Source organism: Halichoerus grypus, chromosome 12 (genome assembly GCF_964656455.1).
Source record: "Halichoerus grypus chromosome 12, mHalGry1.hap1.1, whole genome shotgun sequence".
Lineage (NCBI taxonomy): Eukaryota > Metazoa > Chordata > Mammalia > Carnivora > Phocidae > Halichoerus > Halichoerus grypus.
The window spans coordinates 44,819,091-44,841,805 of record NC_135723.1 but is presented as its reverse complement, the minus strand read 5'-3'; the positions used below and the strand labels follow the sequence as shown (position 1 = coordinate 44,841,805).

At 37.3% G+C, this 22,715-nt stretch overlaps 1 protein-coding gene across 1 annotated transcript in view; it reads left to right on the top strand.

Moving 5' to 3' along the window:
• THSD7A (thrombospondin type 1 domain containing 7A) overlaps positions 1-22,715 on the top strand; it is a 436,418-nt gene that overhangs the window by 387,883 nt on the left and 25,820 nt on the right. The window contains exons 14-19 of the mRNA XM_078059314.1: positions 7,023-7,201; positions 9,890-9,895; positions 11,559-11,692; positions 15,968-16,121; positions 17,946-18,090; positions 19,448-19,563. Of these exons, the coding sequence (XP_077915440.1) occupies positions 7,023-7,201; positions 9,890-9,895; positions 11,559-11,692; positions 15,968-16,121; positions 17,946-18,090; positions 19,448-19,563 (734 nt within the window). The remainder of the gene's footprint in view (positions 1-7,022; positions 7,202-9,889; positions 9,896-11,558; positions 11,693-15,967; positions 16,122-17,945; positions 18,091-19,447; positions 19,564-22,715) is intronic.

Here is a 22,715-nt window from a genome sequence, read left to right as displayed (position 1 = left end):
TATGCCAACAAATTAGATAACCTGGAAGTAATGGATGCATTCCTAGAGATGTATCAACTACCAAAACTGAACCAGGAAGAAATAGAACACCTGAACAGACCTATAACCACTAAGGAAATAGAAGCAGTCATCAAAAATCTCCCAAAACACAAAAGCCCAGGGCCAGATGGCTTCCCAGGGGAATTCTACCAAACATTTCAAGAAGAATTAATACCTATCCTTCTGAAACTGTTCTAAAAAATAGAAATGGAAGGAAAACTTCCAAACTCATTTTATGAGGCCAGCATTACCTTGATCCCAAAACCAGACAAAGACCCCATCAAAAAGGAGAATTACAGACCAATATCCCTGATGAACATGGATGCAAAAATTCTCACCAAAATACTAGCCAATAGGATCCAACAGTACATTAAAAGGATTATTCACCACGACCAAGTCGGATTTATCCCTGGGCTGCAAGGTTGGTTCAACATCCGCAAATCAATCAACGTGATACAATACATTAACAAAAGAAAGAACAAGAATCACATGATCCTCTCAATAGATGCAGAAAAAGCATTTGACAAAGTACAGCATCCTTTCTTGATCAAAACTCTTCAGAGTATAGGGATAGAGGGTACATACCTCAATATCATAAAAGCCATCTATGAAAAACCTACAGCGAATATCATTCTCAATGGGGAAAAACTGAGAGCTTTCCCCCTAAGGTCAGGAATGCGGCAGGGATGTCCACTATCACCACTGCTATTCAACATAGTATTGGAAGTCCTAGCCACAGCAATCAGACAACAAAAAGAAATCAAAGGCATCCAAATCGGCAAAGAAGAAGTCAAACTCTCACTCTTTGCAGATGATATGATACTTTATGTGGAAAATCCCAAAGACCCCACCCCAAAACTGCTAGAACTCATACAGGAATTCAGTCAAGTGGCAGGATATAAAATCAATGCACAGAAGTCAGTGGCATTCCTATACACCAACAACAAGTCAGAAGAAAGAGAAATTAAGGAGTCGATCCCATTTACCATTACACCCAAAACCATAAGATACCTAGGAATAAATCTAACCAAAGAGGCAAAGGATCTGTACTCAGAAAACTATAAAATACTCATGAAAGAAATTGAGGAAGACACAAAGAAATGGAAAAACGTTCCATGCTCATGGATTGGAAGAACAAATATTGTGAAGATGTCAATCCTACCTAGAGCAATCTACACATTCAATGCAATCCCCATCAAAATACCATCCACTTTCTTCAAAGAAATGGAACAAATAATCCTAAAATTTGTATGGAACCAGAAAAGACCCCGAATAGCCAGAGGAATGTTGAAAAAGAAAAGCAAAGCTGGCGGCATCACAATTCCAGACTTCCAGCTCTACTACAAAGCTGTCATCATCAAGACAGTATGGTACTGGCACAAAAACAGACACATAGATCAATGGAACAGAATAGAGAGCCCAGAAATGGACCCTCAACTCTACGGTCAACTAATCTTTGACAAAGCAGGAAAGAATGTCCAATGGAAAAAAGACAGTCTCTTCAACAAATGGTGTTGGGAAAATTGGACAGCCACATGCAGAAGAATGAAACTGGACCATCTCCTTACACCACACACAAAAATAGACTCCAAATGGTTGAAAGACCTCAATGTGAGACAGGAGTCCATCAAAATCCTAAAGGAGAACACAGGCAGCAACCTCTTCGACCTCAGCCGCAGCAACTTCTTCCTAGAAACATCGCCAAAGGCAAGGGAAGCAAGGGCAAAAATGAACTATTGGGACTTCATCAAGATAAAAAGCTTTTGCAAAGCAAAGGAAACAGTCAACAAAACCAAAAGACAACTGACAGAATGGGAGAAGATATTTGCAAATGACATATCAGATAAAGGGCTAGTATCCAAAATCTATAAAGAACTCATCAAACTCAACACCAAAAGAACAATGAATCCAATCAAGAAATGGGCAGAAGACATGAACAGACATTTTTCCAAAGAAGACATCCAAATGGCCAACAGACACATGAAAAAGTGTTCAATATCGCTCGGCATCAGGGAAATCCAAATCAAAACCTCAATGAGATACCACCTCACACCAGTCAGAATGGCTAAAATTAACAAGTCAGGAAATGACAGATGTTGGCGGGGATGCGGAGAAAGGGGAACCCTCCCACACTGTTGGTGGGAATGCAAGCTGGTGCAGCCACTCTGGAAAACAGTATGGAGGTTCCTCAAAAAGTTGAAAATAGAGCTACCATATGATCCAGCAACTGCACTACTGGGTATTTACCCCAAAGATACAAATGTAGGGACCCGAAAGGCTACGTGCACCCCGATGTTTATAGCAGCAATGTCCACAATAGCCAAACTGTGGAAAGAGCCAAGATGTCCATCAACAGATGAATGGATAAAGAAGAGGTGGTATATATATACAATGGAATATTATGCAGCCATCAAAAGGAATGAGATCTTGCCATTTGCAACGACGTGGATGGAACTGGAGGGTATTATGCTGAGCGAAATAAGTCAAACAGAGAAAGACATGTATCATATGACCTCACTGATATGAGGAATTCTTAATCTCAGGAAACAAACTGAGGGTTGCTGGAGTGGGGGGTGGGGTGGGAGGGATGGGGTGACTGGGTGATGGACACTGGGGAGGGTATGTGTTCTGGTAAGCGCTGTGAATTGTGCAAGACTGTTGAATCTCAGATCTGTACCTCTGAAACAAATAATGCAATATATGTTAAGAAAGAAAAAAAAAAAAAAAAGAAGAAGAAGAATGTAGCAGGAGGGGAAGAATGAAGGGGGGGAAATCGGAGGGGGAGAAGAACCATGAGAGATGATGGACTCTGAAAAACAAACTGAGGGTTCTAGAGGGGAGGGGGTTGGGAGGATGGGTTAGCCTGGTGATGGGTATTGAGGAGGGCACGTTCTGCATGGAGCACTGGGTGTTATGCACAAACAATGAATCATGGAACACTATATCTAAAACTAATGATGTAATGTATGGGGATTAACATAACAATAAAAAAATTAAAAAAACAAAACAAAAAAAAAAGAAATCTATTGCATTTCTATACACCAATAATGAAGCAGCAGAAAGAGAAATTAAGGAATTGATCCCATTTACAATTGCATGAAAAACCATAAGATACTAGGAATAAATCTAACCAAAGAGGCAAAAGACATGTACTCTGAAAACTATAAAACACTGATGAAAGAAACTGAAGATGACAAAAAGAAATGGAAAGACATTCCCTGCTTATGGATTGGAAGAACAAATATTATTAAAATGTCTATACTTCCCAAAGCAGTCTACACATTTAATGCAATGCCTATCAAAATACCAATAGTATTTTTCACAGAACGAGAACAGACAATCCTAAAATGTGTATGGAACCACAAAAGATCCTGAATAGCCAAAGCAATCTTGAAAAAGAAAAGAAAAGCTGGAGGTATCACAATTCTGGACCTCAAGTTATATTGCACAGCTGTAGTGATCAAAACAATATGGTACTGGCACAAAAAATAGACACATAGATCAATGGAACAGAAATAGAAAACCCAGAAATGACCCCACAAGTGTATGGTCAATTAATCTTTGACAAAGCAGGAAAGAATGAATGAATAGTCTTCAACAACATGCAACTATATGGATGAACCTCACACCACATTGTAGAATGAAAGAAAGCTTGCATATATGGGTATACACAGTGTGATTCCATTTATATAAAGTTTTTAAAACAATTCTGCATTGTGAGAAATCAGGATGGTGGTTGCACATGTGGGAAGGGATAGTGATTGGAAGAGGGCACAAAGAGGGCTCTAGATTCATGTGTGTGTTCAGCAAACTTCATACTTATGAAATTGTACCAAAAAATGTATTTTTGTGTTTGGAGACTAAGTTTAAAACAGCTGATATATATCTGACAAAAACATAAAAGAAAATATATATGAAAATATGCTACAGATCTACTTCTTATCCAGATTCTACTGATTCTGCCTGTGTCTTACAGCAGCATTCCCTAATTTCTGTCCTACACACTCATCCATGGATAAATGGGTACACATTCGACTGGTGAACTTGAATATTCAAGCTCAGTGGATTATATCAATCTCAGTATCTTGGTTGAAATTGTACTATAGTTACTATTATAAGAAACTGGGTAAGTAGACAAGGGATCTCGCTATATTATTTCTTGCAATTGTATGTGAATCCACAATTACCTTGATAAAAAAATTTCAACATAAAAGAGGGAGTGCTGAATAAACACAACATATTGAATTTCCAAAAGTGAGACCCTATCCCAAGTGAACTGTATCATAATGTTTGGGGTTGCTGGAAGCCTGTACTTTTAGCATGTGTTCCAGGAAATTTGTGATAAGGCAAGGCTGGGAAATACTGTGTAATAACTGGCTAGCTCTTTAACACTGTCTCAATCCAGGACACTGTGGTCACAAGCTTATAGATTAAATTTGTCATAATGGTTTTTAGGTGGTCTTGTTTCACTATAATAAAAGAAATCAGTGTTTGTTGGTTCTCTTTTAAATCTACCTACAATAAAAAGAATGAAATACTTAGGAATAGATTTAATGAAAGAAGTACAAGATGTGTAAACAAAAACTACACAACATCATTGAAAGGAATTAAGGACCTAAATAAATGGAAAGAAATCCCATGTATCTGGGTTGTTAAAATGGCAATACTCCCAAATTGATCAAGCTATTCAACACAATTCCTATCAAAATCTTAGCTGCCTTTGTGGACAGAGATTGACAAGCTGATTCCAAGATGCATATGGAAATGTAAGGGACCCAAAAAAGCCAAAACTATCTTGAAAAGTAAGAACGAAGTAGGAGGACTCACGCATCCTGACTTCGAAACTTACTACAAAGTTACAGCAATCAAGATGTGTGGTATTGGCATAGAGATCAATGGAATGACATTTAGAATCTAGACATAAACCCTTACATTTATGGTCAATTGATTTTCAACAAAATAATTCAATGTAGAAAAAGAATAGTCTTTTCAACAAATAGACCTGGAATAGCTTGATAATCACATACAAAAGAATGAAGTTGGACCCCCCTACACCTTTTAGCATACACAAAAATTAAGCGAATTATATACCTAAATATGAGAGCTAAAACTGTAAAACTCTTAGAAGAAAACATAGATGTAAATCTTAATTACTTTGGATTAGGTAATAATTTTCTAGATGTGACATCAGAGCTTAAGCAACCAAAGAAAAAATAGGTAAATTAGACTCATTGACAGTTAAAATTTTGTTCTTCAAAGGACACTAAAATAAAAAAGACAAGTTTTGACAAATGTAGAAATTGGAACACTTATACCTTGCTAGTGGTATTGTAAAATGGTGTGCTTTAGAAAACAGTTTGGCACTTCCTCAAAAAGTTAAATATAGAGTTACAATATGACCCAGCAATTCCACTCCTAGATATATACCCATGAGAATTAAAAACATGTTCACACAGAAACTGATACACAAACATTCACAGCAGCATTATTCATAATACACAAAATAGGGAAAGAACTAAAATATCCATCTGCTGATGAGTGGATAAACAAAATATGATCTATCCATACAATGGAACACTACTCAGTCATAAAAAGGAGTGAAGTACTAACACATGCTATAACATAGATGAACCCTGAAAACATTATACTAAGTGAAATAAGCCAATCAAAAAAGACCGCAGAATGTTTGCTTTCATTCTATGAAATGTCCAGAACAGGTGAATTCTTAGGGACAGAAAGTGGATGAGTTGTTGCCAGATGATGAGGGAGGGGAAAACGGGAGGTGACTGCTAATGGATATAGGGTTTCTTTTTGTGGCGATGAACATGTTCTAAAATTAGATAGTGGTGATGATTGTATGACTCAGTGAATATATTAAAAACCAAAACATAAGCTGACTTTTACAGTGTATGAATTATATCTCAATAAAAAAAAATTGTAAACCAACCTAGAGTTCCCTAGTACAAGTTGTTTATATTATTACCATTTTCAAACTCAGATCCTTGATGCTAATCTAAAATGGTACAAGAGCAAACCCTCTGCACATCAGAGTATTACCCAGAACAACCATGCATTTGACTCTTGAGCAAAGGAAATTTTGCTTTTTCCACATATTTGCCTGGAGAATACTAGTGATGAATTGATATTGTGAAATGCCAAATTGGTAATAAGGGACTGTTCCAGGAAAATGCACCCATTTCTCAAATCACATCTGTAGACTGTTAAGCTAATTGACTGTGTGATTTGATGGAATGAGTACTGGACTAGACCCCATCTCTTACTATGTGATCCTGCACTTGTCAATTATCTTTCCGCATTTGTTTTCCTATCTGTCCAGTAGAATATCAATACCTGCCCAATACATTTAGAAGATTTTCAAGAGAATACAATGAATGCAAGATGTGAAATTGTTTTGAAATTGACAGCACTAAAAACTATGAGACATTATTTAACATCCTTCATTTTCTTCTCCAGATTTGATTTTCAAAGGGGAAACATAAGGTGCTAAGTTAAACGGTTCCTTTTGGATGTTGATTGAGAGGGTCTGGCTCTCTTCTTGAGGAAGAATATTGCATGGACTCAAACACTTCGGCTTGTGTGACATTAACACAGAGAATTTTATAGAAAGCTGTTATAATTTTTTTTAATGTATCATTCTGACAGCCTGAGAACGATATAGCAGCCGACAGGTTATTGTCAATTAAACATGAGCTGTCAGAAAGTCAGAAATGTTGAAATGTGGTGAGCATGAATCCTAAACAGATCATATGGCCGCTGCTCAGCTGTTACTTTAACAGAGTCACTGTACGTACGTGTCATTTTCCTGCAGAATTTAATTTGAGTTCCTCACAACGCAGACATATTTGCATTTGCATGTTGCTGTCAAGTCAAACTTGGACCTTCTAAATGAGCTAGAATGGTGGGTGGTAGTGGGCAAGTCACATGTGGAGAAGAGGACTCTCATCTGGCTTGTTTCCACTCAGGTTACATTGAAGAGGCTTGCATCATCCCCTGTCCCTCTGACTGCAAGCTCAGCGAGTGGTCCAACTGGTCTCGCTGCAGTAAGTCCTGTGGGAGTGGCGTCAAGGTTCGGTCTAAATGGTTGCGTGAAAAACCCTATAATGGAGGGAGGCCTTGCCCCAAACTGGACCATGTCAACCAGGTATTTTCTACCACTGATTCTAATACTGAGAATATTAACATGTTATTTAGATTCACAATGATCTATTTTTTTTCCTCCAAAATGGAGAAGAATAAACAATAGCCCTGAATAAGAAATTTGACCTATTTTATCCTTAGAATGCCTGAGTAAATATATGTATGTTCTTATAATCCCAAATCAGATACATTATCTTTGCATTAGGAGATTTAGTACCTTGCATGTATATGCATATGAAAAATGGAAATGGAAATCAAAATGACACCTACCTTTAAAATAATATCATAAAATTGTATCTAGCTGTGTGCTGAGAGCAAGACTGTCTCATTATTATAGTTCCCCTAGACTCTCAGAAAAGACATCTCAATTACCAACTACTTAAAATGAAAGAAAGTATTTGGATTTGGATCTAAAACTAGGAGATCTCTCTCTCTCTCTCTCTCTCTCTCTCTCCCTCTCCCCCTCCCCCCCTTCCTCCCTCCCCCTCCCTCCCCCCCATCCTTCTCCCTCTCTAAAAAGAAGGTTGGGGGGGGTCCTCCTGAGTGGCTCAGTTGGTTGAATGTCTTTGTATCAGCTCAGGTCAGGATCTCAGGGTTGTGAGATTGAGCTCCTCGTCTGGCTTATGCTGGGTGTGGAGACTGCTTAAGATTCTCTCTCCCTCTCTCTCTGCCCCTCATACACTCTCTCTCCATCCCTCTCTAAAAAAATCAAAAAATAAAACTAGGAAATATGAATTTGACTGTTCATTTAAATTTGTTTGATACAAAATATGTTAAAAAAGATATAAAGATGACTTCAAAGTCAGTGTAATTATGTTATCTACCAATTTAGTCTTTGACCTTTTGAATTTTATTTGGAACCTTATTTGATTTTTGTATGTTCATTTCATTAGCTGCTGTTAATAGTTGTTACTTGTGTTCTATTGGAGATATAAAATAAAAAGACTGATAGAGGGAATTGTGACTAATTCAAATGTAATATAAGATATAAGCAATTATTATCATGTTTGACCTACATGTGAATTAACAAAGAATAAACTTAATATAGTATGTGTAGATGTTAAGATATGTATTTATAGTGTCACAATCAAATGAGCCAAATCATATATATGAACCAACTTTAAATATGCAGATAGGTTTCATGCATACATAGATTAATTTTAATCTCCAAACACACTGCTTACCAGTACACATACTTTACTTCCCACATTAACTTAAATTGTTAATGATAATAAAGATATACTGTAGGGTGCTCCCCTCCACCTGCTAAATGGGATGCCGCCCAATTCATGAATCACATGGGAAAGCCAATTAGATCTTCAAAAATAATAAGGTAAAATAAAGGTACAGTCTAGAGAAAATAAAAATAAATTTTGAATAAAGAAATTAAGGACAAAGAAAGTGGAGAATTAAATGCCGTAGAAAGTACTACTCTGAAAAAATCTTGATTTTTTTTTTTCCCTGAGTGAAGTTGCTGAATGTGCCCTTCAAGGCAACCATCGGTGACTAATACGCAGTACTGCTGCCATCTACTGGTCAATGAGTTTTCCTGCCAGAGTGAATATTTGCAAAGAAGAAAATTCAGTTAACATAACCCTAATGAAACACTGTAACTGAAATGTAAGCTTTATAATGCAAAGGAATATTTTTCTACAAGTTTTGAAATCTTAAATTTCCATAGGTAAACTTAACTTATAATAACTTCTGCTCCATGGTCCTAATAAAGAGAAATTCTACATAAATGTATAGGCTCAGTGTGTGTGTGTGTGTGTGTGTGTGTGTACGTACAGCCAATGAGCCTTTCAATTAAAATAAGCTGTGTTTGCCTCAGCATTTTTTTTACTAGCGAATTTTCAAAGGTTCAGGACCTTCTGCCAAGTTGTCTTTGCTATGAAAAGTCTTTTACCTAAGCCATTTTTCTGTCACTCTCCAACTCTGGTAAAATTTAATGCAGAGTTTGATGGGGACATTTAGGTACTTGTTAATCATCTTACTGGTGGTATATTAAGTTATTAACAACTAAAAATTAAAGCTAAAACAAGAAATAGTAGATTCCTGACTCTGAGTACAGATGTTCTACATTTAAAAATAGAAATTTCTAGGACCTTATCAGTAAAATATTAGGAAAGAATATACAAAGGTTTGTGTTAACTTTGAAAATTGTAAATCACATGGATTTTTTTTATCACAATTATATATTCCTCAATAACATAATCAGTGGTCCATTGACTTGGTAATGGTCTTTGAAGTACCATTTTCTGATTGAGGAAGCAAATTCTCATCCCAAGAAATGTAGGTGGATGGATGGATTAAAATCAATAGATTAATCAATCAGTCTATGGGTAGATTTCACTCACAATTTATCTATCCCCCATGATATATGTATTTTAAGGTCTACTCAGTTTTTTAAGATTTCTTCATCCTGCCCATCTAATCTTTTCCTTGGCTGTGTTGTTTATAATACTCCTTTGTATATCTTCACTTTAAACAATAATGAGTTGCTTTTTCTCTCCCAAGGCTTAATGAAGATATTGTAATCATTTACCAAAAAAAAAAAAAAAAAAAGTTGGCTTTTATGTGTAGGTAAAATAATATTTTAACTTAGAACACGAATTTTTTCATCCAGTATACTGACGTTTTTCCTTATCTTTTTCCTCTCCCTTTTCTTCATTCCTGTTGAACACTACTCCAGGCCCAGGTAAGAACTTCTAAACCTTCTGGTTCATGGAAGAATACTGCTTGCTTTCTTTTTCACTCCCGACTTCAGAGAATGTATTTCTTTTCCTGCTATTGTCTTTTATCTTTTACAGGGAGAAAATACCACATTTTCCATAAAATTTTTGTTCTGCAGCTGTTTCCCCCCACCCACCCCCGCCCCAGCATGCTACCTGTGTTTTCCCACTTCAGTATCAGGGCTGAGGTGCAGGGGCGGGGAGAACAAGCTTCACTTCACCAGCCTTGAAAAGGCAGTGCCATCTCTTGTTAATGCTGTCATGCTTCCCCGGGGGGGAGAGGTAAAGGTGCAGGTGGGCTGAAGGTGGGTGGCAGGAAGTTGCTCTGAACTGATTTGTATTCAGTCCAGTGTAGGAGATTAGAATGAAAGCCATTGAAAGATTAGGGAAAATGGCATTTCTCCTTCAGTTTTTCCCTTCCGCACAAGTTGTAGGGTAATGTTTTACTCCGTAGTACTTAGTACGATTTTAATGCAGTACCCAATGTGGAGGTGATAATTTATAACAATAATGATAGGTTCTTATTCCAACGGTGCATAGTCTTTATTCTTACTATTCCATTCTTACTTCTTGAATAGGTCAACTTTATTTACTCACTAAAATTTGCACAAAATAGCTTCAAAGGGCTATTTATATCTATATTTTCTGGAATTATATAGTTACACAAAGCATACATATACTAGTGTGTGTTGTGTGTGAAATAGGCAATAATGTTGAATTACCATAGATTTTGAAATTATTTTAAAAGACATTTTTCTTTAATGGTTGAGTCAGCTGTGTTGCAGTGGATTATACAGTTTATTTCCTTGGCTTAGTCATTCTTCTCACTGAGAAAAAAGCATAATTGGTTCATTGTTCTAAAATCCTGAAACCAAACACACCAGCCTAACTGTGGGGCTTTCAGGCTTTGTGGACAGGAGCAAGACAATTGGCTTTGTGTCATGTGGACCCTCCTTGCTTTGGGCTGTAACTGGGTAATACGAGGCCAATTTCAGACCTTGCTTCCAAGCCCTAAATGCTTAAGGGTTAGTTTTAAAATGGTTTTATTTCTTGTTATTTATCGTTTAATTTAGCTTCACATACAGAATGCAAAAAATATATAAATTCTTATTGCTATGTACATTCGTTTGGAAAACAGGCCAAGTTATATTCCTTTGAAAACAGCTACTTTTATATGCTTATTTAATTTATTCATTCATTTATTCATTCATTCATCTATTCAACAAATCTCTATAGAATGCCTAACATAGGAGCACTCCGGCCTAAGTGTTGAAGACCCACAACACCGTGAAGAAGACAGATGGCCCATGAAATTACAGTACTGTGCAGTGGGGGGCAGTACGGGGCAGTGTGCGAGGTGTCCCGGGCGTTTCGCCAGGTCACACGTGCAACTGTAATGTGATAGAGGATCAAGGATCAAGAGAATACAACACAGCTAGCCCTGCCCATTACTGCTGGAACTCTCAAGAGGTTTTCTATAGTCCTGTCTTAGAATAATGAGCCTGTCATAAAGGAGAGGAATGGAAATAGCTAAACAGGAATACAGCGTTCGTCGTGGAGGTGAGGGGCTCCCAGTTGCGCTCCTCGGGTTCCCTGCAGAGAAATCCCTGAGAACTGTGTGTGTTTCAGGTGTATGAGGTGGTCCCTTGCCACAGTGACTGCAGCCAGTACGTGTGGGTCCCAGAGCCGTGGAGCATCTGCAAAGTGACCTTTGTCAACATGCGCGATAACTGTGGAGAAGGCGTGCAGACCCGAAAAGTGAGGTAAGGCCCTTACTCCTCCCCAGTTCCCTGCATCAGACTGTCTTCAGCTTTATTTCTAGGGAGCCTGCGTTCGTGGATGCTCCAAGGGGATCTGCTTCAAGCAGCAGGTTGCTACACGGGGCCTCTGACAGGGAGCCTCACTTCAAGGTGCTCCTGAAAAGAAAGATCCACATATTGAATGCAAGCTGAACTAAGGCAGTTTTTCCAACCCCAATGACTTTGTTCTTAAAGGCCAAAAATATTTCTGACTGCTTTTTAGTGATAAACTGTTGTAAACTCTTGCTCCTTTGTATCCTCAAACTGGCAAACTTGTGACTACTTTCAACTCCTCCAGGAAGCCTTCCCTAATACCTAGTGCTGCTCATTTGTTCTGTGGGCATACTGCCCAGTAGGGTAACCACTAGCCACGTGGGGCTATTTCATTTTAAATTTAAACTAATTAAAGTTAAATTAAAAATACATTTCCTCAGCCGCACTAGACACATTTCAAATGTTCCAGAGGGATAGAGCTTGTCCATCAGCACAGAAAGTTCTGTTGAGCAGTGTTGCTCCACAGTACCCCACGTACCCCTCATTGTTTGGAAAGATCCATTTACTGTCTGTCGTTTTTGTTAAACTCTATAGCTTTCTCCAGACCGAGAGACCCTGTCATAGTCACAGAAATTCCCTGACACCTAATACAGTTTGGATACTCATTAAATTTTCCCTGCGGTATCTGCATATGGCTCTTAAGCGTTCTGGAACCCTACGGAACAAGTGTATGAGGTTTTATTATCTCCACTTTATAGAGTAGATTCAGAAGTACTAAGTAATTTACCAAGAGCACCCATCTAGTAAAGCAACAGATTTGTCACTCTTTATACCAGTTTCTTCTAACCCTGCTGAGTGACACACAGTTAAGACAAATGTCAAAACATCCAAAACTCGACAGTTCATGTTGTGGACAAGCTCTGACCTAACTTCCCATGAATTTAAGATTTGTATTTCTCAATAGAAAAGTAGAGCGAATTACCATTTGTATTGTAAAACTTCAGCACAATCTGTATAAGTTTGTTTCCAATAAAAATAATCTCTATTTCTTTTCTCACAAGCCCTCTGAACTCTCAAGCTATTTTTCTGAGGAACTTAAAGGTGGATGAGGGGTTGGGAGGTAATAAGTTGGTAGGGAAAGGTAAGGAAAAGACAGAGATTCCATTTTCCACCCTTCCCTTCCAAATTTAAATTTTCTCCTTCAAATTTAAAAATATTTTCCCTATAAAAAGATTTTGATCAATTTGGTTTTTTGTAAGAAAAATTATAATAAAGAACTGTTCTTTCAGCTTTCCCTTCAATGATCTTTGTAGATGTTGCTTTTTCTTGCTTTATAAATAGATACTCTCAACATTTCCTGCTACATCTTAAGCAAAGTAACTTTTGAGATCAATTTATTTTTTCAGTAAACATCTTTAATGTCAATAGAGAAAAGAGAAGGTCCGTATCGATTGTGATCTCTGATCATGTAATAATGTTCCTATTTGTTACAGATTGAGTAGTAAACTTTTCTAACCTTATCCTCTGCTAATTAAGGTCAAAATGTCCTGCTTATATGCAAGCATTGGATGACATTTCAGGATAGATGAGTCTGTAAGAGAGCAGGTACCAATTTATCCAATGTCATTCTTTCTCTTTCAGGATGGCATGTACATCAAAGGCTGGTGGCAGAAGTGATTTTCCCTGGTGGGAAGGGATATTTTTCACAGACATTTTTTTTTAGAATTTCTAGCACCTGGTGATAATAAAAAAGATAATAAAAAGCAACAGATTTGGTTATTTTTACTGTTGCTTTTGAATTCTCTGCAGACAGTGTACCTCCTTACTGTCATACCCATGGCTGGCCTCTGTCCCACCCTTTGCCTCCAGCTCGGTTCTGCACTATGTATTTCTAACACAGCTCAGTGTTCTCACAGCATAATTCCCTGTCCTGTGGAAAGGGAAAAGGCCAAGAATTTGAAGAAAGCAAATGAACTTAAAGTGCCTTCCTTTGTGCTTAAAACTTGATGCAAATATTTATTCTGTTTTCTAGAGTGATTTTAAAAACTGATTAATACCAAATAAAGTAAATAAAACATAAATAATCTGAATGTCAACAATAAGGACATTTTTAACAGTTGTGGCACGTTGAAATGATGTCATTCAAATATAGTCATTAAAAATTCTATCTTAGTTGGGGCGCCCGGGTGGTACAGCGTGTTAAGCATCTGACCCTTGGTTTCAGCTCTCAAGCTCCTGAAATCAAACCCCGCGTTGGCTCTGTGCTGAGGGAAGAATTGGCTTGGGTTCTCTCTCTCTGCCCCTCCCCCCCTCAAATAAAGAAATCTTTAAAAAAAATTATATCTTAGAAAAATTGTTAATGATATGAAGAGATGTTCATAATGTATTATTGATTTTTTAAACAGTACAAATAGTAGGTAAAATTTGCTCTATTTAATGAAGTAAAATATATGCTTACATAGAGAGATTCTATCTCAGTCAGAGATAGAATCGTGTGACTTTTTTTGTTCTGATTTTCCTAAACTGAATAAATTAGCTGTATAATAAAGAATTAAAGGAGAAAAGCCTGTAAAAATGTAGTTTTATGTACATAACTACTTAATAGAGTATTGAACGTCTGTCTTTAACTCTGGATCAATAGGTAATTTTGCAAGTTAATCCTTGTACACTGTGTTGGTGCTTACCATGAATACAATCTTGCCTTAGCAGCAAACCCAACTTTTGAGCATTAAACCCGTTCCCTGTCATCTCAAAGCTGCTCCATGTCCTCTCAAAGCTGCTGTCAACAGAATATTTTTAAAATGCCATCAAAGATAGAACTTTTTCCTGGAAAACTAAAATTCTCCCAAAGAAATTTATAATTTTTTCTTCAATGAAATCAAATAAATATCTACCTGTGCATATTTTTGTGGATGCTCTTTTCTGTTTTTATCCAATCAAATAAATGTCTACCTGTGCATATTTTTGTGGTTGCTCTTTTCTATTTTTATCCAATACACGCCACACACAAAAAAATGCAGAGGTGGGTATTCGCAGAGGTATTTTTTCAGACTACAAACCCAATTAAGACATGACCAACAGCACAGTTTTCCCGTCATTAAATGTATCCCACAGGAAAACGACATTTCTCTTAAATTGGGCAGCACTGTAGAGAAAGGAATTCTGTAGAGTAGATTTGTGAAAATGCAATGTCCGCACTGATTGTAAATCCCTGGGAAAAGGTGAGATTCCAGGTATAACTGATAATGTAATTTAACCGACAGTTTAAAACATTGCTATGGCTTTGAGAGGCTTAAGAACACAAGCCTGCCTTTTTAGCTCCAACAATGTACTCTCTTCCCAAACCCATTACTTTGGTAGACCTTCTCTGAGTTATAGATGAGGGATAAAGTTTTTCTCTTCCACTAGAAAAGTGCCTGGAGAGATTATTAGCTACACTGAGAGTGAAGTCTGGTACTAGCCACGTTAATTAGATCCCCGAGAGATGAGTAAACAAGCCTTCCATGACTGCTTACAAAAGAATGAAACATAATAAAATGTTTGAATTTGTTCTGTTAGAAAGAAAACTAACAATAAAAAAAGGTCAAGATAGAGGAAGATTCAAACAACCACATTTAGAGAATTTGTGCTATTGCTACTATAATTGTGTTTTCACTTCTGGCTTTCTTTTAAGTTATCAGCATACAGGAGGCTAAAATTACTTTTTAAATGACAAAACAACTTGATAAATGCCATCAGTTACTTTTGAAAATACTTAATGAAACCTCTCACTAAAAAAGTTCAGTGTGCCTCATATTCCATCAGGTACGAATCTACTTTCTCTGTGGAATCTGCCGTTTCCTTCTGAAGAAAAAAGTGCATTGTATTCCAGAATTCCAAAAATAAGTTCCTCAATGAATCTCTGTGGACCAGTCCTCATTAGTTGGTGCATCATATATGAGTGTAAAAGTCCCTCTTCTTTCAGAGGAAGACATACAGAGTTTATAATCCACACGGGCTATAATTTTAAAAGAGTATGATGATACAAGCAAGTGTACATTTTATATCATGCTGAAGCTCTGCAAGTATTTATGGGAAGCAGAGATCCTTTTATGTCTTCATGTTTGGAGAATTTTATTTATCAAAGGCAAACCTTCCCACCTCCCAACCCCATAATGATGTCTTAGAAAGAACCATCTATCGAATGGGTTGGCCATTGTTCTAAGTGTCCTGGTTCCTTCACTGAATAGGTATGTTTTCTTCTAGATGCATGCAGAACACAGCGGATGGTCCTTCTGACCATGTAGAAGATTACCTCTGTGATCCAGAAGCGATGCCCCTCGGCTCTAGAGAGTGCAAATTACCGTGTCCTGAGGATTGCGTGATATCTGAATGGGGTCCGTGGACCCGATGCACTTTGGTGAGATGATTAACCATTTATCAATAGCGTTTACTTGGGCGCCTGGGTGGCTCAGTCGTTAAGCGTCTGCCTTCAGCTCAGGTCATGATCCCAGGGTCCTGGGATCGAGCCCCACATCGGGCTCCCTGCTCCGCGGGAAGCCTGCTTCTCCCTCCCACTCCCCCTGCTTGTGTTCCCTCTCGCGCTGTGTCTCTCTCTGTCAAATAAATAAAATCTTTAAAAAAAAAAAAAAAAAATAGCGTTTACTTAATCCCTTACCACTAAAGCTTTAAAGCTTTAATGCTCTAATTGCTAAATTAGTTACCAAATTAGTTACCAAGGCAAGGGTGTTTTCTTGGCTACCTCATTCTGTGACTGTGCCATTTAAAGTCGGCCGTGTTTTGGCGCACGCTAGAACAGCTCAACCTCTTGCAAGCTTTATGCTCCTCCATCCTCCTCCTGGACCCGCACAAAATGCCTTCAGATTGGCTTATAAATACACAGCATGTTAAAAACTGCACTGGTGATAATGAATCCCTCCAGGTAAAGGGAAAAAGAATGAAGCTCTAGTAAAAGTACTTTAATGGTGTCGGGTTATTGTCATCCCTTGCTTTTTGCCCAATCCATATTATTTAAATTGTGGGAATAATCTTTCACACTGTGGGTATACTGCAGCCGGAGTATTAACACTAAAACGCAAAAGATCTGGCAAAAAAGGGAATCGAAAGAAGAAAGCTGTGTGTCAGTGAATCTCTTTCCACACACAGACTCTGTGTCGCTGTGGGCCTGCAAAGCCAGCTGAGAGTTTCAAATCACACAAAGCTTCTAGATTTCAACAGCCCGTAGGGGCTCTTCCGCGGGACCCTGGGAAGAGTCATTTGAAACAGAACATGCTGTTTAGGATTTAGGAAATTTGGCTTGGCCCGGGGAACCTTTGTAAAGCTGCACATTTCAAAATGGCATCAAAAAGCCCAGGAAGAATACATCCAATGTGGAATTGATTTGCTGAAATACAATATAAGACAGTTTCAAAGAATTTATGATGCATGTTTTCGAGGCGAAATTCATTTTCTGTCTCAGGGTTAACATTATTAAAGGTGCTGATTAGCAGCCAACTGATAGAGCAGGAGCAAAACAGAGCTGCCGGTTGACTTGGATACAGGTTCAATAGCAACAGGGAGTCAACTGTTTCACAAGGGTATGCAGATGATTTTCTGTACTAATTCTATAGCCTCGGATTTGAAGTTCCTGTTCTTAGAAACCAGATGTTTTCAGAACAAGACGGTGCCAGCAGCAGAATGGCAAGCTAGTCTTTTTCAACTGCTGAATTGTGTTCCTGTGCATGGGGATGTGCCCATTAGGAAAATCAAGGTCACTGAATGCTAGTTATTTAAAGTCACTCTTAAAATGGTTTTTCAGGTCCAAGAATCTAAATTCGATAGATTGATTGATTTTTAATTCTATATTAGTGATGCCGATCACTAATTATATATTAATATAATTATAGTTATCATTAATATCATTAATTCATAATGAATATATAGTTATATTAATTATAAATATAATTAATCACATAATATCATATGCATGCATTTGCATATATGTGATGTGGTGTATCTATTAGTATTTGACACACGGACTCTTAAGCATCTTACAGCTAGATGGGACATCGGAAACTCATCTAACACCTCGATTTTATAGATGATGAAACTGAGGTGTAATGAGATTGTTCAAGTTACCAGCGACCCCAACAGTCTCACTCCAGCTCCAGTGCTCCCCCTAATATATTAGCTCTCGTGTGGCTGAGTATTCGCCTTCCTGAGGAGCTGTATTTTTCTTTGTCAGCCTTGCAATCAAAGCAATTTCCGGCAAAGGTCAGCTGATCCCATCAGACAACCTGCTGATGAAGGAAGAGCCTGCCCTAATGCTGTTGAGAAGGAACCTTGTAACCTAAACAAAAACTGCTTCCACTATGATTATAATGTAACAGGTACGTGCATAGTCACCTCATCACCGAGACAAAAGCCAAATCCCATGTTTCAGCTCAGCAGCATTCCCATAAGTACTGTTCATCTCCATCTATGTCCCTCTTGGACATGCTGCTTACTTTCCCAGAGATAATTCTTTATATAATGGCAGAAATAGTTACCTGTTTTTAATAAACATCAAGATATAGAGAATGAAAGTATCACACAAACATTGAGTCCTTAAGGTAGATTGTGAATGGTCTAAGACATCCTCCCACTTCGGGAAGGTGCAAGTAAAAGATACATCTTTCCCATAATTATCAGGTTTATTGAAAGATAAACATCTTCAGAAAATGTTTAATTGCTGTGACATACCGGGACAATTCTTTGTGTGGGGGCAGTTTATAAGCACAATTAGTCTTATGTAAAAATGTTGGCAATTTTAAGCTACCAAAAAGTATATGAAGAAGATACTAATATTCCTGTATTATTAAAGGTACAGACGAAAAAGGGTAAGTGGGTTGTTGGTTTTTTCTGAAAAAAACGTTTATTATGAATTCCATTTTTTTCCATAACTCTCATCTCCATACCATCAAGGCACATACTCTAGGAAAAAAGAGAATGTGTTAGTTTATATGATGCGGGGCAACCCCGAAGCTTATTTTGGAATTTTTCCCAAGTCATTCTCACACTAAAATAAACTCCAAACCTTATACAAAACACACAGCCATCAGATTGGCCTTTTGTTCCCTTAGGTTTTTCTCTTCAGTTTCCTTTGATGATACAAAGGAAGTCACAATTCTCCGGGACATGCTATGCTACCCTGGAGAGAAAGATGAAAGGATTATTTTGCAAAAGACATGAAGTGAAAGAATTAAATGGATATGGCCAAAGTGATTTTGAAATAAATAAGTGTATATTTTAAAACATTCTAAGTATGGACAGTAAGTGAAATAGTATTTTATTTGAGTGTAACGACACAGTTAAAGTGCCACCCGTTAAAAATTATGACTGTTTGGCTAAAATAAAAATAATGTTAAGTTTTAAATTTCTCCTTTTATTAGGAAAACAAATTTTTAAGTGACATTTGATCTGCAGGCCAAAGCCAGTTTCACGATATCACCAAATGGCTAGCTGTTAAGATGGTCAAGAAGACATCTGCCTTCAAGAATAATCCCTGTAGCTATGTGCAACCCCAGCAAGTCCATTTGACTCTTGATTTGTTCAAAGCCGGGACCCATATGTTCTGCATGTGGGATGATTGATTGTGCGGCTTAGGAAGCAGTTGTGAATTAAATATGGGATTCAGGTCATCAGAGTTTCATTTGAAATCTGTTTCCTACATAGCCTTCTGTTCTGATGGGCTCCCTTTCCTTTCAGACTGGAGTACGTGCCAGTTGAGTGAGAAGGCAGTTTGTGGAAATGGCATTAAAACAAGGATGTTGGATTGTGTTCGAAGTGACGGCAAGTCGGTTGACCTGAAATATTGTGAAGAGGTGAGGGGATACTGTGTTATATCTCTGCGAGTAAAGTCTTCCCTAATAATTTCGATTCATGCTGAGCCAAGTGACCTGTGCTCAATGCAGCTCATTGCCAACAGATGTTTTTCTGCACTATTCAGAGGCTGCTAAGCACCCTCTTGAAAAGAAACACTGTCCAACTACTGATTTCTACACATAATTTCCTGTGTTTTGTTCTGCTTGGAGCCCAAAGGTATGCTAATTAGCCTATTTTGAAAGAAATGCTTGGGGAACAATAAGTAATCAAGGTGAATAAAGGCAATAAATCTTAATCAGACTACTCATCATCTTTTGTAATTTCATGTGAATTTTGTGTTGCCTGGGACACCTGCCAAGAGCCATCATTTATTCTCTCTGTTGCTAAACATTGATCGCATGTGGTTTGGTAGCAGATTTTGATATTAGGATCTAATATCCAGCTGTGAGAGTCTAAGTACTCAGGTCTGGATGAGAGCTTAAAATTCAAACAAAGGAATGAAGTCTTCCATTATATCTTTGAGGTACAGAGAATTGTAACTATTAATTCTCCAATTTATAAAAGTAATGTCATCATTTCTAAGTATGACCTTATGAAATGTGAGGAAACGTAGTTGTTGGCTTTTCTTAGCTTTCATGAAGCTACACTTCATGTTGTAATGATTTTGTCTGACTTCCATACCAAATGGGTACTCACATTCCTGACAGGTTTTAACTCCTCCTGCATCTAAGCCCCACTGGGTTAAACATGAACCAAGATAAGCAGGAGCCTCCATAGATCTTGAACACATAGAGAGGAGCTTATGACCTCATTGGGGTTCAGTAGACATGGTGACCATAACTTCTATCTAAACATCCCAGAGGTTATATAAGCCCATGGTAAATTGTTCCAACTCCTGAGAAAACTCGAGATGGAAATATCTTAATCCATTTGATATCTTTATCATATGGCCCTAACAACTTCGTTATATCTGTCCATGGGAACGGAGCTCCCGAGTGTGCTGAAAACGAGTTGTTTACTTAATAAATTCCACTCACCACCATCTTATAACATAATTTAGTGAATTCGTACTTTAATTATAAATTTTACACCTGAATTAATTTGCTTTTGGAACTAGTAACATCAAAGTAATGTAACCATTATAAAAAGAACATTAGTATTAATGAACATTATTATAGTCATATATTGGCTGGAGAGCTAGTTCAACTTCTAGTTGATTAATATATCTCCTTTTTTGCAAGTGTACATATAAATGTCCTCGTGGATCAGAATGAAATCTACCATGAATAGCTGAGAGCTTTGTGAAAGCTAAACCCAAATCATACAAAACCAATTTAAAAACATGACTATAGAACAGAGGTATAAATAGAGTCCTTAATTTCTTAAATGAAATGTGAGTAAAACCCTGAGAAATAACTAATTTCAGTTATCCAGGAGCCTAGATAAATTTACTCTTATGCATTAATATTATGTTTGAATACTGTGGTGACAATTAGGGATTCAAATCATAACATTCTAGTAAATACTGTCTTTAGGGAGAATAGAGCTCTCTCTGCAGGAATTGGAATAAACAACTCATATCCCATTTTATCCATCCCCATGGATGCAGTAGTATTAAATAATAGCCCTGAGAAAAGCTAGCTATCTTTTTAATAATGGATTGATTGCCTACCTACTAATACATGTGCAAACCCTGCATTCAGCCCAACAGCAGTAGCTAACGCTTGCTGTGTCCCTAATGCCATTCCTACCCAACAAAGAGGACAATTAGGGTTAAACCCATCTAGCATTTATATAGCATTTTTTTCTTTGATGTTTTTCTTTATTCACTCAATACCTAGTAATTGGTTTCTCCTTTCCTATTCTTTGATCCCTGAACAGATTTCTTTTCATTTACTTAGACACATATGTTTACACAGATGAGAGAGCAAGAGAGGGGGGGAAAAAAGGACACAATAAATGTTTAAGAAAAAAAAGTAGCAGAGGGTTAAATGTCTTACTCCTCGATGCCCAGAAGATCTATACAGAGACATCCTTTTCAATTCTGTAGTGAAATGAGTCAGTAAGAGTTCGCTTCTGTGATTCAAACCCTCTCTCCACAAAACTATTGTCTACCTTAAATGTTACACATCTTTTTTAGCATGTAATCACCTTAAGTGTCCTTTCTGCAACCTCCCATGACTTTAAGTGACTCTATGAGACTTTGATATGGTAAAAATGGTAAAAAATTTTGTGCCAAAATTGTGCCAAAAATTTGTCAAGTATTACTGGTTGAGAATATAATGGGAGCACCTGCAGAGGTATGTAGCCTGCAGCCATTGACCTGATCCTCTCTCAGTGGATAACTTAGAGCCAAGAGCTATACTTGAACCACAACACAAGATTTCAGGAAAATTTTCTTTTGCCGGCTTTTGCTATGTACATTAGACACTATAAACTTCTTTTCCATGCAGAAATAAAACAAGATCTTGAAAATTCCCAAGAATTACCCCCGACCCCAAAATTGTACTCTCCTAACAAGCTCTTAAATATTTCTATTTTCATGCTACTTTGTACCTTGGACTTTTTAACTGTTTTAATATACAGTCGATGAGTTTGAAATCTCCTATTTTAAAAGTAGAATGCTTAAGTAAGGAACTCCATGCCAATAAAATGTCACAATATTAGTATCTGATGAAAGGCTAACCAAAATAAGTGAATTATACTACAGTTAGCTGCTGAGATCAGTTTTAGAAAAGAAAATCTTTGTAAAAAAAAATAAGTGTATATAAAATTTTCATAATCAAAAAATTCTAGTGACCCATATTTCCTTTTGAAAGAGATAGCATACTTAACTAATATATTATTTCAATACATTATAATACTTAGTTTTCAAATGGTGATTTGTCTTTCAAACCTTTTGCTTTTCAGTTTAACATGCACATGCAAAGATAAATTTTTATCCCAAAGATACAACTATAGATCTATATATTGGTGATATTTTTGGTTTTTAACTAATGGAAAGGAATCGTGCTTACACCTATTTGTTCCTTGTTTAGGGAAATTAGGCCAATTTGGAGACTAAAGCTACTTTTTTTCATGACTTATCTAAACAGTTCAACAGCATTGGGTAAACGGGCTCCTCCACTCATCCTGTGCCCTTTTCTCCCAC